The sequence below is a fragment of the Lissotriton helveticus genome, chromosome 7, assembly GCF_964261635.1.
Source record: "Lissotriton helveticus chromosome 7, aLisHel1.1, whole genome shotgun sequence".
Lineage (NCBI taxonomy): Eukaryota > Metazoa > Chordata > Amphibia > Caudata > Salamandridae > Lissotriton > Lissotriton helveticus.
Genome location: NC_136068.1, coordinates 293,616,586 through 293,637,986, shown reverse-complemented (window position 1 = coordinate 293,637,986; position 21,401 = coordinate 293,616,586). Strand labels below are relative to the sequence as shown.

Genomic DNA, 21,401 nt, shown 5'->3' with positions numbered 1-21,401 from the left:
GAAGCACAGTTTCCCCCCATCCACCCCTTTGCTATAGTCTGCAAGCGTCAAGCCCTAGCTAACCTCAGCAGTTTGTTAGTAGGTATGTTTCCAATGGCCTCACAGACTCGCTTCCTCCCCTTGGAGGCTCTGGAATGTCTGGGTGTACCCTGGTGTACCAACAGGTCACCTCTTTATGTACCACTAACTGGGCCCAACTATCTGTCCAGAGGTTTCCTTCCCTATTCTGGACAGCCAGACACCATCTTCGGCATCCCTGGAGTCGCTGTGACGGGGCGTATCTTGGCCCTAGACGTGTAAAACCAACCTACATCCGTGTTCCTGACCACTCAATCCTGTTCAAGTTGCAGGGTCATAATGCTGGGGCTGGCCTATTCATAGGCACTTGAAACCCCCTCTTGGAGCCACTACTTGGCCTCCGTCATCAGCATCATGGTGCAGTGGATATCCAAGCCTCCCCTGTCCATGCTAATCGTTGTTGGTGCAACTATACCATTGTAAGGCTAAGCCCTGTGCAAGCCTACCTCCCTACTACGGAGCCTCCTATCACCACACAGTGTCAATTATGAAGGCGCACGCAAGCACAGGCGCCGTCATAGCAGTAACTGTTTCACAACAAGGGTGTTGTTGGGACGTCTTCCCCGTAATACCTGGTCAAGCTGTGACGGTATACACCTGTAATGTAGTGCACTGCCCCTTTCCCGCTACTGGCAACACAAATGGCTGACAATTACACACTTCAACTATAATGCATGGGTAGCCCCTTCTCATGCTGGCACCTGCTTGAGCCGTTGAATTGATCGCCCATCATAGTTGATGCCGTTGCTTGCCACTCCCGTTCCGGATGTACAGGTCCCCTTGGCTGTCCACCTCTTGCAATTGTTGCGGTGTGGAGCACTTCCCCGGTATCTGCCACGGATCCGGTCATACATAAATGAAAAAACAAACACAAACGATTAGTGTTTCTGGCTTCCTGACGCAAGATGCAGTACACATGCCCGTATTATATTGCTGTCACATGCTAAGCCCTAGCTATGATTAGCGCCAGATGCATTCATCATCAAACTTGCCACTGCGAGTGTTTAGCATAGCATCAGTATGTGTCACATGCGGAGCATTTCAATTAGTGTTACAGTGAGGGTGCCTAGTAGTATGACCTTCATGAAAGAATTGACCTGGAGTCTAAAGTGAATGCAATAGCCCCTCCATGATTACTTAAGGACAGTACCCAGTGTGAAGTACAGTGAAATAGCGCATTCATGGTTACTAAAAGGTATGCTACCGCCCAGCACATTTCTTGCCAGGCCGATGGTATTGGCATTCCCGAAGTCTGTCCACACATACTTGTATGAGCGTATCTGTGTGACATGGCACCCCCCAAAGCTTACGTGTACCACCCCTTGGTGCCTAGGGCTTTAGACACGTGTACAGAAAAGATTTGGGCCACAGTTTGCAATTCATTTACTACTTGAGCTGACCCTGCAGTGTAGGTCTGAAAACACAATTCATAGGTCCCCTCTGCGGGTGGCCCTACCGGTGGTGCAAGCCCACTACCAGCATTAGGCATACAGGCCATGGTACCCCCCCCTTATAGCTCCAGAAAAACCGTAAACCTAGTTACTGTTACAAATTCCACCGAGGGCACATCCCGTATCTACAGTGACTCAATAGCGCCTTGATGGTTACTTAAGGAAGACATAGAGTATAAATTGGAGCTCTTTAAGTCCCTTATGAAAGATTCCCCCCCCCACTAAGTCCAGTACCATTTCCTTACATGAGTAACATTGACGTCGTACATCCCAATGAGAGTGCCAGCATTTAATGTAATAATGCGTCGGCTCTTTTCAGGACTGATTGACTTGAAGCTAAGGGACTTGGAGCGTTGTGAATCCAGTATAGTTGAATAAGACATGATGTTGAAAACCCATAACCTCACTTCCAATGTCTGTTTTACTATCAAAGTCTTTAGGCATAGGATCTAAGATCGAAAGGGACACAGTCTTTTGCCAGTTCAGCAGCAAAGTCTTTAAGCATAGGATTAGCAGATTGCTATCCATGCCGAGCTGTAAAATTGCCCAAAAAGCCCTTTACCAGTCCAGGCACAACATTACAGCTTTGGCTTTTGGTAAAATACCATTCAACCCAACCTGACATGATCAAATGCAATCCCTGACATGTGTTTCACTCTCATTAGAGCCCTCAGAGAGATATAGCTCTGTCCTTACCCAAGGGAGCACCCAGTTTAACTCTAAATAAAACCTGTTCAGAAATAGAGTGCTGCATAAATTATTTAATAAAGAAGCAGAGAACTCTGGGTAGTTCTCAAGTTTAGGTGGAAAGCAGCTCCCGTATAGAGCACTCAACATCAGCGCCACACTTAAATTTGCTCACCTCAGGTGCCTTGCTGAGCTTAGCGTTTTGGTCTCCCCATAATAATAAATGAGATAAGAGTCTTTTACAAACTACTGGTTTCCCAAGCCCATAATAAAACTAGAAAACCCCTTACTGTTATGTGTGTTATTCCCATTGATTTAATACCCTGGTAAAGGCTTACTTCCTGCAAATATACAACAAATTGAATTCATTACTAGGCCCACCACGGTGTTATTTGCTTTAAAATGAAATATTCAAGTCCCTTGTTTGGCTTTCCGCTTGAGTTGCAAAGGAATGTGGTTAACGTCTGTGCTTAGCATAGTGTGCCGCACAACCTGGGAAACTGGCTTTCGCACCATCGTCAAGCCCTACACTTACATACATGTTTACTCGCAAGGAGGACCCAAGAAAGAGGGCATTAGCATAGCGAAGTTTCCAAGATTGGTAGATACAAATGATAGTAATTCTAAAGAGTTATATTTAAACTTATAATTGTGAAATAAAACCTTCAACCCACCCACAAACCAATGAGAGATTCTTGTGCCCCAAATACAAACCTCACATTTCAAAGGCAATAAAAGGGGGGGATGCAAAATGTTGTGAAGTAATTCCTCAAGTGGTGACCTGAATCAGCAAGAAACCCAAGCAACCCAGAAATTGCATTGGCAATAATATTGATACATATCAATTACGTACACATCTTTTCCATGTTACAGTTTTATGCAGCATTAGCTTGGTCTGGATGCATCAAGGCGACTTTTTCTGTCATTACCCCAACACATACATTATAAGTATCATACCCATAGTTAATGACTATTGGCTTTCGCAATGGCTGGTCACTGCGTAAGATAAATAAGCAGCAACCATGGCTTGTATATAATATTGAAAAGGCTATCAAACCTACGCTCAGGGTACACCACGACAATATTGCTGCTCTTAAGTCTTCAAAAGAAAGTGGAAATCGGGAGAAAATTATTCTGTAAATTATTTCCCTACCCCCACAACGCTCACTTGGCTTGCCTTCATGTCGTAACTTTCCAACTAGTGAAAGTGAGCAGTGTGAGCACCCGCACATGATGTGCCTGCAGTCAGGAGGCCCGACAGAGTACTGTTTCGAGGTCCCCGCCTTTTACAACAAACTGCTGGTGTCTAAAGTAATGGAGTTACAAACAAGCAACCATAGGTGATAGGGGGACATCATACACAGGAAACCACCTGGTCTGCCTTTGCCATCGCCCCTCCAGATGCGCGTCTGTGCCCATTGGATTACCCACATCAAGTTGCCAACGACACAGAGCAATACAGACACTAACTCTGTCTGCCGTGATTCGAGCGCACCCTATCATAGCGAAGGCAACGCCGGGCTAGCCCCGGTTTTGTGTTGGAGAGTCCTTAATAGGGATAAAGAGTCTACCGACCTAGCAGGTACGGACATCAACTAAACTTCATTTCCGCAGACTCAGCATCTTCAGTGCAATTTGGGCAATTTTCAATGTACATTTTCTAATAATAATATTTCCATATTTGTAAAGCCCGGACATATCACCCCTTAGGGGTTCAAGGCGCTGGGGGCTGCGGGGAGATTAAGCAAGCTATTGGCCAGAATTGCATGGTGCCGAGCTGAGCTGCCGGTGGCGATCGAAACGTGATCCCCGCGCTATGGATTCAGCCGCTCTGGCTGCTGCGTCACACTTCTCCCTTTTAATTATCAAACAACCGTTGTGCTTCTTCACATTACACACATAAATTACAGAAATAGTGGCACCGTGCAGCAACAATCATAAGCGCCGGCGCCTGTTGCCAAGAGCTGGAAACCTTCGGCACAACATAAGCGCTGTGAAATTACTGGCAAGGCAAACGCAGATCTTTGTCCGTTCTTGCTGCCAGCGCAAATTCATGTGTGGACATTACCCACTACTGGCCCATGCCGCCATTATCAGCAATTAGAATGAATGGCAAATATTGAGGATGATTAGGAGAAGTCAACTGACCAAGTCCTCAACAGGGACGCCTACAAAGGTTAAGTGCACGCCACCCTTCGGAAACACTTCAGGCCCAAATCTCCCGGAAGACGATTGGCCCCTCTGCAGAGTTACCCTGCTTTTACCCAACATCCCTGATCACCCCCCGCAGTGGTGCCATTGTGGGAACACGTATTAAGATCCTTCAGGGTTAAATGCATGGTGCGCAGGAATCAAAGGCCCTAGAATTTACAGCCTCTCGGAAACACCAGCAACATACAAGAGGCATGTCCCAGACTTTGTTATCTGTCACCCCGTTCGGTTAGGGCGGCTTATTAAACTCTTACTGTTTCAAGGCGCAGCTGTGCGCTGCCTATTGATTGGCCCAGACGTGGCTGCACAATATACAAAAAGCTGCCCCACATACCTAGAACATGATCGACTCCTGCAAGATCGCCAACTTACAACCCGCCAGGAACTCACAGCTCTTTACATTTCCTGGGCATATATAGGGCCCCTAATCCACCACGCCGAGCTTACTTTGCCACATCTCTTTGCACATTGTCAACTGAGCATAGTCATACTCACCGATGCACTTGTGCTATCGGTTGTGATGGTCCGGTCCGAGGCGTCGCTCTGTACCGGTGCTGCTTCCTGAGACTGCTGGGCATTGCACAACCCCTCGTGTGCGCCGAACCGTCCTTTATCTGCTCTCCGCACTGCCCTCATCTGCATCTCTGTAGCACTCCGTCCGAAGCATTCTCCCGTGGCTATTGGCTGGGCTCCCTGGCTTTTCGCACCTTCCCAGGCATCATGCTTCCCCCCTGCAAGGGCGAAAAATGAAGAAGAAAATAATTACAGCCTCCTAGAGGATGGCAGGGCAGGCCGTGGCGCGCAGCAGTCAAAGAGGCCAACTCCCGCGCTGCACAGCCTTTTAACCTCTTCGTCGGCCAGGCCGGATCTAACCGGCCTGGCCTTTGTTCCCTTCGTGACCCGGAAGTCTGCTGGGCCTCCAGTCACCATAGAACACGCCCACCCAGGGGGCCAGCTGTTTTCCAGGCTGGGGATGCCAGCAGCACAGGTCCCACTGCTGATCAGGTCCCCAGGTGCAGCACAGCTCTCATCCGGCTGTGTCTCTGCCCAGGCTACCAGACCCGCGACCAGGTTTGGCTCTGCCCTGCATCGCAGTCTGCTCCAGGCAGGGTCACACCAGGCACATCTTTCACAGGCAGGGTCACAGGGTATTACAGTGTCATGCTGCAGTAGTGTTCTCCTGGATTGCTACAGTTTCAGGCAGATTATAGTATGATTTAATGCTCAGCCGGCAGAGCCCTCTCAAAGAACAGCCATCTTGTTGCTTGGCAAAGCCACGCCCCCAAACAGATATGATTGTTGAAGTAATGGGCAGGTGGCTCAGATAGCCCCCCCCCCCCCCTGGCAGTTCTATTTAAAGCCAACCCTTTTCGATGAGCGAATTTATTAAACCTTTTCTTCAAATGGATAACTGCCTCAGGGATTAAATCCCATTCTTGGTCGTGGTGCCATTATTAATTGTATCCACAAGAAAGTAATCCTACAAATTATAGGTTGATTTCCTTGTTCAATACTACCTCAAAGATCTATGCAAAAGCACTTGTTTCTCACCTTGAGATCTGGGATTTTTACCGAAGTTTAATCCCAAGGGGACCAGGGCATCCCAAGGGATGCCGAAAACTATTTTACAGTAGACAATTTTTTGAAGTTGTGGGCAGCTGCGTGGAATTGCATGGTGAGAGTTGGCAAATTATGCTCCTGTTTTGTGGATTTCAGGGCCACTTTCTACCTAGTTCATGAAATATTGTTGAACAAACTAGAGTTTTAGTATCACACAGACCATGTTACTTTTGATTCAACAACTGTGTCGCAGAAATAGGCAGATTTGACTGGGTTGGTAGTGTCAGAAAAAAAATCTCAATTCGAAACAGTTTACGAAAGGGGTGCGTTTTAGCACCCTTATGTCTTTTTATTTCTGATCTTCCAAGAACACTACAATCGAAAATCAATCTGTCCTCCTCCTAAATCGGTGTATCTCATGTCTTGTTTCTTATGTACACGAATGATCTGGGTTTAATAGATTATACCTCTGTAGGGCTGCAGCGTAAACTTAAAGCATTTTCAGAATATTGCAAACTCCATAGACTCACAGTTAATTTTAAGAAGACTAAGACGCTGATCTTCTCCAAGAGGCCAAATAAGTTTTTATGTTTCCTTAATACTGTACCATTAGAACATGCTGGAGTTTGTAAGTATTTAGGTCTTAACTTTTCAGAAAATTTTAAATGGGATCGACATTCTGAGGTTTTAAAAACCTCTTTAATGATTACGGCTAATGCTCAAATGATTTAACTCACATTATGGTGGTTTATCCGTAGATACTTCAAAGAATTCAATCTTGGGCAAATTAATTCACCAGGCTATTTGTGGAAAGGTTTGAAAAAAAAAGTTTGCCTACAAGGGATTTTGTTAATCTAATACTTCTAAAGATATTATTTCAAAGGTATTTCTCAAGTTTACACCCTCAACAGTGGTGAACAGCAGATTTAATCAAAACAGTAAATGTAACATTTCAGAAAAGAAATCAAATCTTAAACAATTGTACAGTGACACACAGGGCGAAAATTTTCTTCAAAATATAAATATATTTAATATATGATCAATTAATCAGGGAATAAAGGATCAAAAGCAACCAAACATAGTTTGTAAGGTGACGTAAATTAACCTATACAACAACTATGTTAACATCTTTTCGTAAATTCAAACAATCAATGTACAAAGAAAAAGATGCCGTAGTCGACGTTTCGCTCTGTGATGGCAATAAGACCGTCAGACCATCTTTAGGACAGAAGGTTGATAGAAATCCCTCACACGGAGGAACGATAACCATAGTGATCTCAACGCGTCGTATCGTCCTTGGATCTGGCCGATCAAAATTAAATCGCAAATAGCCCTCCCAAGGAGGAACGGTAACCACAAGAATCGCTACGTGTCGTATCGTCGTTAGATCTGGCCGATCAAAATTAAATCGCAAATGGCCCTTGTTTCGTATTATTTCATACGCTTTGGCTCCCTTCGATTTGGAACTGCAGCTCAAAGTATTCGTCCATCTTGGGCTCATTTGCTTCTGGCGGCCAGGCCTAGCCACTAGGAGTATTTTCATCAACACGCCTGGCCTCTAAAATGGAGCATTTTCTGGGCGGCTCAACTTTGTCTCCCTGACCCAGCCTTCTCCTCTGTCTGGCTCCTGGTGCCCCTCTCCTGTTGGTGAGCTGTATCTTGCACAGCTCCTCCGCAAACAGCCAGCAGAACACCCTTCTGCTAACACCTCCTGGAACCATGGTCTCCTAACCATTTTAGAGGGCACTTGTTAGGGGCAGAGGAATCCAGGTATTTTCCCTGAACTGGTGCTCTGTGGGCATAAGCGATCAGCGCCACTGGCCCTGGAGAGACCTATCCAAGTCTTGCAGGTCAGCTGGAGTACAGTCCTTAGTCTATTCATGCAGGACATTAGGTGGCTTCTCTTTCTAGGTGCGTATCCTTTCTGCTGATATCATATCCCAGCTCCAGGGTCTTCTTAACTTCCTCTCCTTTGTACCAGAGGTTAAGTGGTGGTGGAACGTTTTCGGGGCTAGGCCTGTCTGGCCAAACCTACAATTCCACATCATCTCTTCACCCCCGTTTCAACTCTCCTGCACAGCATTTTGGGAGAATCCAAAATGGCAACTTAAGATTTACTCTGGTAACCACTCCGCTCCTACCTGACACCACCACCTGATCCCTTCCCACCAAAACTTCAAAAGGCGTCCCCTCCTGTTTTGACTCCAGAGTCTGGGCTCCCTCCTTTGTTCCAATGAAGCTAGACAGGCCTAGCCCAGGTGCAGTGTGACAAACTAATTATCAGATGCAGATTTTCCTCCCCATCCCTTCCTTTTCTCAGAAACGGAGTCATTCACTGTTGAATGACCTTTTGTGTAGGGAGGCCCTGATCCTTCTGCTGGGAAGCAGAGTAGTTAACTTGGCCCAGTAGGGAGACAGTTGCATCAAAATATGAGTTCAGCCTCAGAAATATGACAAATCCTGAAGTCCCGTAACATTTGGGTTATTGGGATTTGCAAATTCGATCTTGGCATCAATGTTATACTTAAGTCTGGTACCTTGCTGGACTCTGTAGGCCTAAGTGGAAATAAACTATTCTTTAGGGCAAATTTTGCCAATATGTATAATACAGTGTGCCTATATGTCTAATACAGTGAAAACACCACAGATTGTCCAGTAAGTACTACAGGTTTACACTATGAATGCCCAATTTTTATATAAGGCCTACCCCAGATCACTACCAATCCTTACAGAGTCCATTCTGTGACAGGCTACCTGTGCGCAGATAGCAACCTGGACAAGCCAGTAGTCTCACGCAGAGCCTGCACATGTGTACACACGTTTGTGTGTAAATAGCCTAGTGCCTCTCATCCTATCTGCGCAGCAGTGGCGTTATTGGAAAAGGCAGACACTGGCTTTAAACATGGGCAGTTTAATTACCATGTATTGACCGTTAGTTACACTCAGGTAGTGAGACGCGCTCACAGCAAAAGTCCAAAAACATGGTAATCAAAAGTGAAAAATCCAAGTAGACTGAATAGGCGGAACCCATTGCTACATATACCATTCAGGCTTACCCACATGATTATATTTCTTGAATTAACAAAATAACCTTTTTTGAGACAGGATAATGTGACTCTGTTTCGCTGATATTACTATACGTTGTATTTTCAGATGAATAAAAGAAAGAACAGTGAAAAGAACTGAAAATATATTTTCAAAAGGTTAACATTTCAAGATAGTATTTCAAATCTCATCCCCTGACCGCATGTGGCACAGTGTTTGATCATTTCGCTTGCACCCAAGAGATAGAGGTCCGAAGGCTATGTCTGTTGCAAAGGAAATGCCTTCCACTCACGTTTTATGAGTAGGGTTTTTAGTGCAGGGCTACTCGTGCAACAGTATTTTAATATGAGCTTTGCTAAAGGGTAATTGCACTGCTGTTGAACATGATCCTTAATGTAAATATCAACATGTAACTGTACTTTCATAGTACTTAAAGTTATCTCGAATAAAGCAAATTTGACTGACTGACTTAAAGTTATCTGTTGTGAAAGAGTAATCACAAGGACAAAGAAGTGCTTAGAATTAACTAACCTTAAGTGAGAATGTTCCAAATTGCTTTTGAATTATTTTGCTAATTATTTACCTGTTTTCATTTCTCTTTAAAACAAAACAGGTTGCCATGTCCCTTGGAAAGAGCCTGAGGACTGCATGTCTCTGGATGGAACACAAATGGCCTGTTGCCTCAAGATACTTAATATGCAGACAGTTAAGCACAGGAGCGTCCAATGCTGAAGCAGTGTTCCGATCTAAGCTTGCAGAAGGGCCCACCTTCCAAGACTTCTTGAAAAATTCCTTTCAAAGAAATGAGGGTCCAACTGAGATAGAAGAAGATCCTCCTCCATATCTCACGGCCACTCTATCAGCAGGAGGCATCCAGCAAGGTTAGTTGAATTCAATATTTTCTGGTTAAACCTTTCTTCAGTAAGTGCCCTGAACTGCTTACCTCTTCATACTCCAGTATGTGAATCCTTGGCTGTGTATCCAGAAGAGGCGGAAAGAGCAGTAAAGATATTCTTGCAAGGGTGGGGACTTGAGAGTGAAAGAGATAAGTTGAACTGGGCATATCCCAAATGTTTTGTTGGCAATTCATTAACCCCCTTGGTAAAAGTATCAATTCTATTCATTCCCCTCACCCACATAATCTTATAGTATGTTGAGATTGGAAGGGAAGGGAAGGGGAATGTGATATTCCTACAATGACTATTAAAAGCATGTTGGCACCGCGAGAGGAGAAGGCTTCTATTGAAATATCACTCCATTCCTCAGAAAGCTGCCTTGTTCCTATGGCGCTCAAGGAAAATACTGCTCCAGAAAATCATGCATCCGATAGCAGGTGGAAAGAGCGAAGACTAAATATATATTTGTTGTCCACTGAAAAAGCCAAAGGTTACAGGGATACAGGGACGCTATAGTTGCAATCAGATTTCACTTGTACAATTCAGCAGTTATAGTTACCTGAGCTAACTATAACTTACGCCTCTACAATGTACTGCTTATGACCTCACATATTACATCACTCATGATATGGTCAGTGACATCGCTCAGGGACCCCAGCACCAGAGGCGTGGGCCCTCTCTGGAGACAATGATCCTACAGTGTCTAATTGGTTTAAATGGTCGACATGTTTCTTGCCTACAGCCCCTAACGGGTCAGCCAATTCCGTCCATCAACGCCAAAGTTATTCAACATAGAATTTTGAAAAATCCCATAGGAAAAAAATCCTAACTATATATACCTACTGGCGACCGCCAGTAGGTAATGTATATATATATATGTGTATATATATATGTATATATATATATAAAATTTCTATGGCAAAATGAAACCCCTCATTTTGTTCCTTTTCAAATTAAATGTATTAAGTGTTACCACTTTATTCCAATCAAGATGACTTCAGGTGTGCCATACTTTTGTCATAAGTAAGACTGTTAGCGTTCTAGTTTGTTCTTTAGAACACTCTGGGACATTCTGTCATTGGGATATAGTTGGGCTACATCTGGCTGATATTTGGGCTACATTTGGGCTCTTTTGTCTCTGGTGGCCATCTTGGGAGACTGCATATCAGAATTTCTTTAATGAAATATAAGAGTATTTGAGAAGTCACTCAAAATGTGCCCTAATTTTTCTTTCTTCAGCACTAATCATAATTTCTATGGCAAAATGAACCCCCTCATTTTGTTCCTTTGCAAATTAAATGTTTTAAGTGTTAACACTTTATTCCAATCAAGATGACTTCAGGTGTGCCATACTTTTGTCATAAGTAAGACTGTTAGCACTCTAGTTGTTCTTTAGAACACTCTGGGACATTCTGTCATTGGGCTATAGTTGGGCTACATCTGGCTGATATTTGGGCTGCATTTGATTTTTTTTTGTCTCTGGTGGCCATCTTTGGGCTACATTGGGCTACATTTGGGCTCTAACATATATATATAGCCCAATGTAGCCCAATATATATTTTTCAAAGTTAATTTTCGTAAAAACCACTGTAGCATATATCTTGAGACATAGCAAAGGCACATCGGGCTAACAGTCCCTACAATTTTGCCAAGTTTGGTGGAAATCCATTCAGCCGTTCGGGCTAAAAGTGAGTCTAACCGCCCTATGGAAAATTGCATGGGGAAAACACGTTTTGGGACCCCCCTTTTTTCTCTGCCCCCGCTTGACGAATCCCCCCCAAACTCAGGGAAGGACCGGAGAGTAAATGTGCCATTTTCAGGAAAATTTCAGCCAATTCCGTCCATCAACGCCAAAGTTATTCAACATAGAATTCTGAAAAATCCCATAGGAAAAAAATCCTAACTATATATACCTACTGGCGACCGCCAGTAGGTAATATATATATATATATATATATATATATATATATATATATATATATATATATATATATATATATTCACTGAAAAAACCATAGGTTATAGACCATATATAGTTAGGAATTAGCATTTAAAAAACCTTATTTTACTCACACAAAACCATTGAAATTCCATATATAGTTAGTTGCACTAACTATATATCGCGCACCCGCAATCCACTGCTGATGATGTCACATATTACATCATTCATGACATGGTCAGTGACATCACTGATGACATCACTGATGACATCTCAAAGGGACTTGTTGCCTGTCCCTTCTGTTGTCATTTAACAGAACTATTTAGCCTGCTGAAAGGGGTTGTGTTCCGACCGCTGGTTGGTGGAGACATTTTGACTATATTCTGGACCTGCGTTGTCGCGTAATGCGTCATATGACGCGCCGCGTTAGCGCATCCGGAAGTCATCCGGGGCGCGCAGCGCGTAACGTAAGCATAACAAGTCATGTGACTTGTTAATAAAACTTTTCATTGGTTCATTTTACTTTTCTTATTCTAATGATGAAAGGCTTGGTCATATGACCTAAAAATTACGCTTTTTATTACTTCCGAACATTATTTTTTCTTAAATATATGTTATAATGTTCCAGGCTAATGTACTTTCCCGGAAAATTTACAACTGTCCTGCAAGTAAAATATATTCTTTTTTCGAGAAAAAGAGCGTTTCTTCGTCCCATGACGGAGCCGTTGAGCAAAAGAGGGTCGACCTGCTGTCTTAGTCGCCGATACGCCTGAATATGAGATTCTTATCGATCACTTTATGTTGCAGGAGTAGAAAACACAACAGCCCTTGACCATTTATCTTTACTGCGTTCCTTCGTATTATACCTTTTACCCTTCATGTAATTGGTCTGCTTTATTTCACTTGCCTTTTAATGATTCTAAAACAGTGACTATTATTAAAAACTTTACCAATTTATATACTACTACCATGTTTTCTTTTAAAAACCTTTATTGTGAAAATTTCATTATACAAATACGAGCCTATAACCACGTGGGCCGGCCACGGAGCAAACTGTAATCGTATATGATGAGTAGACATTTACACTGTAGAGGAACGTAACGGGCGGGCCATTAGGTTGCAAGAACTAAGGTGTCTAACAGTTACGGAATCGGTGGACTTACATTTTATAATTAAAATACGACAGGGCCAGTTACAATAAAATTATCTAGATATACATTTGCGGGCAAGTACTGTAGTGTAGCTCCTATTTTCCCAATAGGCTCTGCGCATTGGAATAGTACCTACGGCAGTAAAGGCCTAGACCAGACGTTAACTAGGTCTACTACTGTCGATACTAGACTTAATTTTTGGGTTTGCCAGCTAAGCTCAGAGTTCGCTAGAAACTTTCTCGAATGTTCAAGGAAGGATTAACTCCCCTGATTAGACAAGAAGGGATTTAGTTTCTGACAACCATAGAACATGACAACTTTGCTCTCCCCTAATCAAGAGTCAATCTCAAGAGTCGTGTGAGCACAAGGCAATTATTTTACTCAGTCAGTACGTGCATTCTTAGTCTCATCAGAATGTAGAGAAAAGGAAGAGACGGGCGTGTTCAATAAAAGATGTTATTTATTGATCAGTCTCTTTTCTCGTACAAGAGAAATGGATCGATATTATTGCAATACTTATAGTTAAGTAAAGTGCATACATTAAAAGCAATAGTATAAAATAATACTGTAAAAACATTGATATGGTTTCTGAGCCATATGATGCTTTAAAATAATTAAAATATGTTTACATACACATATACATTTGACTAAACGTACTCAACTGGTGTTTCTAAATACGCCTACCCCGTGTACCTGACCTAAGTCTAATGCGTGGGCGGGAATAGAAAGTTACAGTTTAAGTTAAGTTTGTTTTTGCCAAGTGAATAACTAAAGAATTCTCTAGGAGGGGTTATTCAGTTCTGTACCTGGAATTTAGGATGAATGAGGAATGGTATCTCTTTCTCTGCTCTCGATATTCCAGGCTGCCTGCGAGGGCTGCCCAGAAGCGCCGGTGCTGGGTCTCTCGGCTTGAGATAGCAGCGCGTCTCTCAGCGCGTCAGGAAGGCGGGGCTGCTGCCTGCGGGGTCTGCTTCTGCTCTCGGCTTCGGCAAGTATGGCTGCTCCGTCTTGTCACCACGCGTGTGTTTTGCATAGGGCAAGGTCGGCAATATTTATACCTTAAAGGTGCCGGGATTGACGTAAGGATGGACATAGGTACGTCAATAAAGATGTCATACGACTTGCTCGTTAGCACATTCTTTACTAAAGTTCTCTGTGAAATCAAAACAATGGCCGCACGGATTATCCAGGTTGTCATAGGTTTGATTTGTTATGAGAACGTCGTATGCCTTATCAGGGGCTGGAGGAATGTCGCTTGTCTAATTAGATCTCAAGCGTTATGACCTAATCAGATAACACGTTCCTGTGCCGTAGTGTGACTGCGTCAGATAACGGTATCTGCATCATGGGGGATTTCTTGCCTCATGGGCTGACTGTTAATTAACTAGCTAGGTAGTTTAACCAGAATAGGGTCAGGAATAGGGGGATCGATTCAGAACCTATAGAAATACACGACAGTACCATGGGTGACGTTAATTCGAACTTTCAATAGTACAGTAATCAATAACACATCAGAACTTAATATCAATAGGGATGTCGAAATATTCAATCAATTCTCGTCCCCGCCCGCCATGTGCTTCAAAACTGCATACGTATCTCGTGATTTCAAGGTTCTGCAACCAGCACACAACAAGGAGTTACAAGTCCCATTTATTCCGGCGCCATTTTGGGCGAGGACAGGCAGGTCCAGGATATAGTCAAATGTACTAGCAGGTCAGGGGTTCTCCTCCAAATCTCTCTTTTATGCAGCACTATAATTAATTGGTGCCACCTCTCCATATGACGATGCATGGTATAGTTACCATAACTATATTTTTTTTCGGTTCCTCTGGAGAGTTCATCGTGGCAGATGAAGCGTGTAACGTACCGGAAATTTACCTTTTTTTGCATGTACAGGAAAGGAAAAAAAAAATCGAGCGTCCGAGTTCTAAGGTGTCCCAGGGCCATTTTAGTGGACCAGGCCCAAATCCAAAGAACAGGCCGCCATTTTGAGAGTCCTGTTGCAGCCGCCTGTCGCTGTAGCATCAAGAGCAGCCGAAACTCAGCTGAATGGCAACTGAAACGATAAAGGGGCGCCCCACTACAGCAGACGAGCCTCCACCTAGGAAGGCCCGTTCACGCCTCCTCCCCCCCCCCCCCTTCGGGCACCCCACGCCGTTATTCGGAGCAGTATTGTAGGATGGCCACACCAGTGCGGCAACTTGCTAGACATCACCTCGGTGGTAACCGAATCTCAGCGCCTTGTGGTGTCTTCTATTCAGAAAACATTGTTGTGCTGCCTTCGACCTATTCGCCGCAAGTGCGCACGCAACTCAGCTGCATAGCTTGCTAGACACCACCTCGGTGCTAACCGAATCTCAGCGCCTTGTGGTCTCTTCTATTCCAAAAATATTGTTGCGCTGCCTTTGGCCCCATTCGCACATCGGTCCGCTACTGCCGCCATCTCACAGGCCAACGGGGCGCCCCACGCCGACTTTCAGCATTGTAGGATGGCCACACCAGTGCACCTTACTAGACACCACCTCGGTGCCATCCGGATCTTGGCATCTCAGCGCCTTGTGGTGTCTTCTATTCAGAAAATATTGTTGCGCTGCCTTTGGCCCCATTCGCACATCGGTCCGCTACTGACACCATCTCACAGGCTAATGGAGCGCCCCACGCCGAGTTTCAGCATTGTAGGATGGCCACACCAGTACAGCAACTTGCTAGACATCACCTCGGTGCCATCCGGATCTTGGCATCTCAGCGCCTTGTGGTGTCTTCTAGTCAGAAAATATTGTTGCGCTGCCTTTGGCCCCATTCGCACATCGGTCCGCTACTGACACCATCTCACAGGCCAACAGGGCGCCCCACGCCGACTTTTACCATTGTAGGATGGCCACACCAGTGCCACAACTTGCTAGACACCACCTCGGTGCCATCCGGATCTTGGCATCTCAGCGCCTTGTGGTGTCTTCTATTCAGAAAATATTCTTGCGCTACCTTTGCCCCATTCACACATCGGTCCGCTACTGACGCCATCTCACAGGCTAATTGGGCGCCCCACGCCGAGTTTCAGCATTGTAGGATGACCACACCAGTACAGCAACTTGCTAGACATCACCTCGGTGCCATCCGGATCTCGGCGCCCCATTGCAGATGAAGTGCCTCTCAACTATGAAACCACCACGGTGACATCCGGATCTTGGCACCTTGTGCTGCCTTCGGCCTATTCACACATCGGTCCGCTACTGACGCAAACTCACAGGCCAACGGGGCGCCCCACGCCGACTTTCAGCATTGTAGGATGGCCACACCAGTGCTGCAACTTGCTGGACACCACCTCGGTGCCATCCGGATCTTGGCGCGTTGTGTTGCCTTCGGCCTATTCGCACATCGGTCCGCTACTGACGCCGCCTCACGTGCCAACGTATTTTCTCCGCATTTTATACCCTATGCCGCATAACAGGTCATGTGACTTGTTTATAAAACTTTTCATTGGTTCATTTTACTTTTGGTTTCCTAATGATGGAAGGCTTGATCATATGACCTAAAAACAACACTTTTCATTGGATGAAAACTTTTTTTTTTCCCAAACGTTGAAAGCCCCACCTTGTTTCTGGATGTTTCAGACTGAAGCTGGCGTCAGCATGAGAGCACCACCATCTCGTAGCTCCGTCGTGGTCATTCCGCGAGCAATCATGGCAGCCGCTCCCCACCAGGAGTCGGGGGGGCCCCCAAAACTTTTGATGAATCCTCAAGGCGGAGGGGAAGCTTTCGAGAATGGGGTCCAAGACCTAGCAGACAAGCGTCCGATTTCCAAGGTGTCCCAGGGCCATTTCAGTGGACCAGGCCCAAAAAGGAAACAGCCTGCCGCCATTTTGAGAGTCCTGTGACAGCCGCCTATCGCTGCACCGCAAGAGTGGGCGCAACTCAGCTGAATTGCGGCTTTTGACACAGTGGACCAAAAGCGGACGGAATGGCAACTGAAACGGTAAAGGGGCGCCCCACTACAACAGACGAGACTCCACCTGGAGAGGCCCGTTCACGCCGCCTCCCCCGGGGCGCCCCACGCCGTTATTCGGAGCAGCATTGTAGGATACCAAAACCAGTGCGGCAACTTACTGGACATCACCTTGGTGCCATCGTTCTGCTGCCTTGGAACTATTCGCACAACAGTTTGCTACTGATGACCCACCCCCCGCGACGCCCCACGCCAGAAATCTGGACGTTGTGCTGCGTTGGGACTATTCGCACAGCCGACCGCTACTTCGTTGTTTTTCCCTAAAAATGTTTATATGTTATTACTGTTTTTGTTTTCTTGTATATATTTATAAGTTATTAAAGTTTTATAATCTTACTACTTTGTTGGAGTGCTATATATTTTTAATGTGACACATAATTGTAAAAACTTTGATGTACAAAGAGTCATCCCTGGAATCTTCCGCTTCAGGCTCGGTCCCCTCCCCAATCACAATACAGGATGGTTTTCAGATAATAGGAACGCGTCTGCTGTGACGGATCTCATCGAGTGTGGGCCTTGATCTACTATAACTCCTTTGAAGAGGGGTGATTCTTTACAGCTGGGGCCATAAACTACATCTGCAGGGCTAGCTGATACCCTAGGACCGGCCTGGACAATCGGACACAGAGGAAAAGGAGTGTCAGAGGGTGCGGTAGTGAATAGGGCGAAAGGGAGGTGTCGGGCGGGCATGAATTTAAAAACAATTCCTTTTCCCCAAAAACGATTTTCAAATCATAATTTCTAAACACTGCACATGGGAAAATGACTTAAAATGTCATTAAAACACATGAAAGCATTTTTTGATTGGCTTTCCAGCATGGTTGGGTCACTTTTAACATGGCTATGTAACACAAACATTCAAAATCAAAATTTTCCATACACATGTGAGAGCATATTTACAAGCAATTTGCGCCACATAAATCATAATTTTCTCCTTAAAGCACACTATTCTCTATCTAAATTAAAGAAATATTTTCTCACCTTAGCAAATACTTTGAGTTTGAAAACAGTCTAAGAAACACACCAATTTGTCTTCAGCAGAGCAAAAGGTATGCACTCCACAGTCTGCAGCTATCAAAAGCACAGAAATGCTGTAATTCTTCACACATATTTCTCATGTCACCCAATCAAAACTCTTCCCTCACTTTTTTTCAAATGAAAACCCTTCCCCCTCTGCCCTTTCTGCCTATTTTCCATAGCAACCACCTCTTGGAAAAACTCTGGTGTTTGCAAGTTCACACAACAATGTTGCAATTGAACTCTGAACTCTCATTGCACCTGCATATCCAGTGCATTCTTTCATTTAATGATTTTTTATTGACCACTCAAAATACATCTTTCAAAGAACACATCTGTGCACCCTAACTTTCTGTTTTCATCAATCAAAATCCACCAATCACTGTTACTGCTTCATGAACACAGAAACTCCACAGTTTTTTTTTCATTTTACACTCTCATTTTTTCAACTGCCATTTCATTGCCACACTTCATCTGACTGCAGGAGAACCTTCTCTCACCATGTTTTCTGTCTGGATTGTTGGTCATAGTTATATTCACTGGGCTCAAAGGTACGTTGAAAGCAGGAATTTACCTAACCTCAATTTACAAGATGTGGAAATTAAGTGGTTTGGCCACAGAGGATTAAAATGTCACCAATTGATACCATTGGTGAAAACCTTTATGCATTTGCCAAAACCTGACCTGTTAATTGTGCACTGTGGAGGTAATGACTTGGGCACTTTGACTGGTGTAGGTCTGGAAATGCTTTTAAAGGACACCTTTGAGCAATTAATGGCACTTTTTCCTCAGACTGCCTTGGTATATTCAAATATATGCCAAAGACAGAAATGGAGGTGGTCAAACCAATTTTGTCCACAAATTGAGAAGTCGAGGAAGCATGTAAACAAATCTGTTTCAGCTTACATGAGAGACCATGGAATGGGCTCCCTGTACAACAATAACTTGCGTTACTACATGCAAGATATCTACAGAGGAGATGGAGTTCACTTCTCAGATGAGGGCAACAGAGTTTTCACTCTGAATTTAAGAATGTGCATTGGTACCTACTTATAAGTACCTAAATGTACCATAAACCCAAAAGCTCTTCTCAGAGCTACCCTACATCTAATCACTCACAATTATTATTTTACTCTAACTTTTTTCACTAATTTTCAACAAAGTACGCTCCCTGGGGCGCTACCCGGTACGCGTACCGGGAGCTAACCTCGCGAAATTTTTTTAAAAAAATGTTTTTTTTTCGCACATATAAACCTCCTCAGCCACCCTCAGAAAACCTAGGGGGTCAAGATAACTCTACCGTGCCCCCTTCTACCCATTCCGAACATTATTTGCCCTCCATCTTGTATCTTAATTCGACCGAAACACAAAATGGTGGACTCCCGGAACGCTTAAGGTCCGCGAACCGAGGCGCTCAACGGTTCGCGTACCGGGTCGCTCCCTGGGAAGATAAAGGAAATAAAAAATAATCAAAAAATCCAACAATCAATTAACATACAGCATTTGAAAAGACTATCATTCATTTTTCATTGTAGTACGCTCCCCAGAACGCTTCCCGGTTCGCGGACCGGGCGCTAACCACGAAAAAAAACAAAAAAAAAATTTTTTTTTTTTTGCCCCGCGAGGCCCCTTTAAAACCTCCACATTAAACCTAGGGGGTCAGCGAGGATCTACTATGCCCCCTTATAGTTATTTCCCCCTTTGTTTTGGCCTCCTCTTGTCTCTCGATCCTACCGAGAGACAAGATGGCGGCCGCTCCGGACTGTTTAGAATGTTGACAGACACCGGAGAGCCAATCAGCTTCGCTACGCGAAGTTCCGGTACGCTTAAGGTCCGCGAACCGGGGCGCTGCCCGGTCCGCGCTTACAGATATATATCTTTTTTTGAACGTTAATTTCTCAAAATCCACTGCAGCACATATATTGAGACCTACAAAAGGCACATCGGGCTACCAGTCCCTACAATTTAGCCAAGTATTGTGCAAATCCATTCAGCCGTTCGGGCTAAAAGTGAGGCTAACCGCCCTATGGAAAACTCAATGTTAAAAACACGTTTTGGGACCCCCCTTTTTTCTCGGCCCCCCCTGGACAAACCCCCCCCCCAAATTTTCAGGGGCTGCTCAGAAACAAAATGTTCCATTTTCCAGAAAATTTCAGCCAATTCCGTCCACAAACGCCAAAGTTATTAGACATAGAATTTTCAAAAATCCCATTGGGAAAAAATCCTAACTATATATACCTACTGGCGACCGCCAGTAGGTAATATATATATATATATATATATATAATGTATAATTGGCCACAAAGCTTGCTGACCACAGCGTTTTAGTAGCACTGGATATAGATAAATATATCCCTATAAAACATTTCACTGTGCAACATACATATACTTATGATGTATATTCAATATTTAAATAAATACAAATATAAAATCAGTGCATACATGCTTGCATTCGGTTTCCTGATTTGTTAACATCTTGGTATAAATACCTCTAATCAAGGTGCTCATTGACCTCTCTATGCTAAGACTAACCGCTTTTGGGCTAGGTAATCTCACTAAATCGATTCACTATGTGGTTTGTCAGTTGCTTTTTTACGTGCAAATATACAAAAGTGAAAGTGATTTGTGCACAACTGTAAAATTGAGTCAATTCAATTCAAAGAATCTTTATTCGGTGATTAAAAATCGCCATAAAAGCACACACATATATACATAGTAAAAAGTCATTAAACATATCCAAGATCCTTTGTACAGAGTGTAAACAAAGCCTAAAATGCAAACAGTATAAGCAGTGTATAACATTTAAAAGACATAAAATGTAAGACATTTCATTCTTCTCCCCTGGTATGTCTTAATCGGACCGCTACCTTAATGAAATTCATAATACTACATAATGTTAAGGGGTCCGAAGCTTTCTGTAAAAATACTAGTGCCTCCCTGGCGTGGGCCAATTTGTTTTTTTTTAAGAGGGTTAAAAGGAATCTGCGTCTGGGCATTGTATAAAAGGGACAAAGTAAAACAAAGTGAAGGGAGTCCTGCGGAGACCTGTTGTCGCAGCCGCAGGGCCCCTTCTGTTCGATTGATGTAGCAAATCCTACTGGTGATGCCAACATAAATGGGAGTAGGTTCAGCCTAAAACGGCACAACAAGAACCTGTCCTGTGCGTTATACATGAGGTACAAGTATGGTTCCATACCCTCCGCGCTCTTCACTAGGTTATGGTCCCTCACTGTCTTTTTACACCCTTCCGCCTCAGCTCTGCATAGGTTTTTCCACTCTAGAAAAATTTTCCCAACTTGCAACTTATTCTGGGCTACAATTGATGCAGGGTTAGTAAAGAGGTTCCCAAAACCTAGTTCCTCT

The 21,401-nt window shown here is 44.1% G+C and overlaps 1 protein-coding gene across 2 annotated transcripts in view; it reads left to right on the top strand.

Moving 5' to 3' along the window:
• CDK5RAP1 (CDK5RAP1 mitochondrial tRNA methylthiotransferase) overlaps nt 1-21,401 on the top strand; it is a 236,214-nt gene that overhangs the window by 20,822 nt on the left and 193,991 nt on the right. For both annotated transcript variants that reach the window (XM_078652079.1, XM_078652080.1), the window contains one exon: nt 9,646-9,913. In XM_078652079.1, the coding sequence (XP_078508205.1) occupies nt 9,646-9,913 (268 nt within the window). The remainder of the gene's footprint in view (nt 1-9,645; nt 9,914-21,401) is intronic.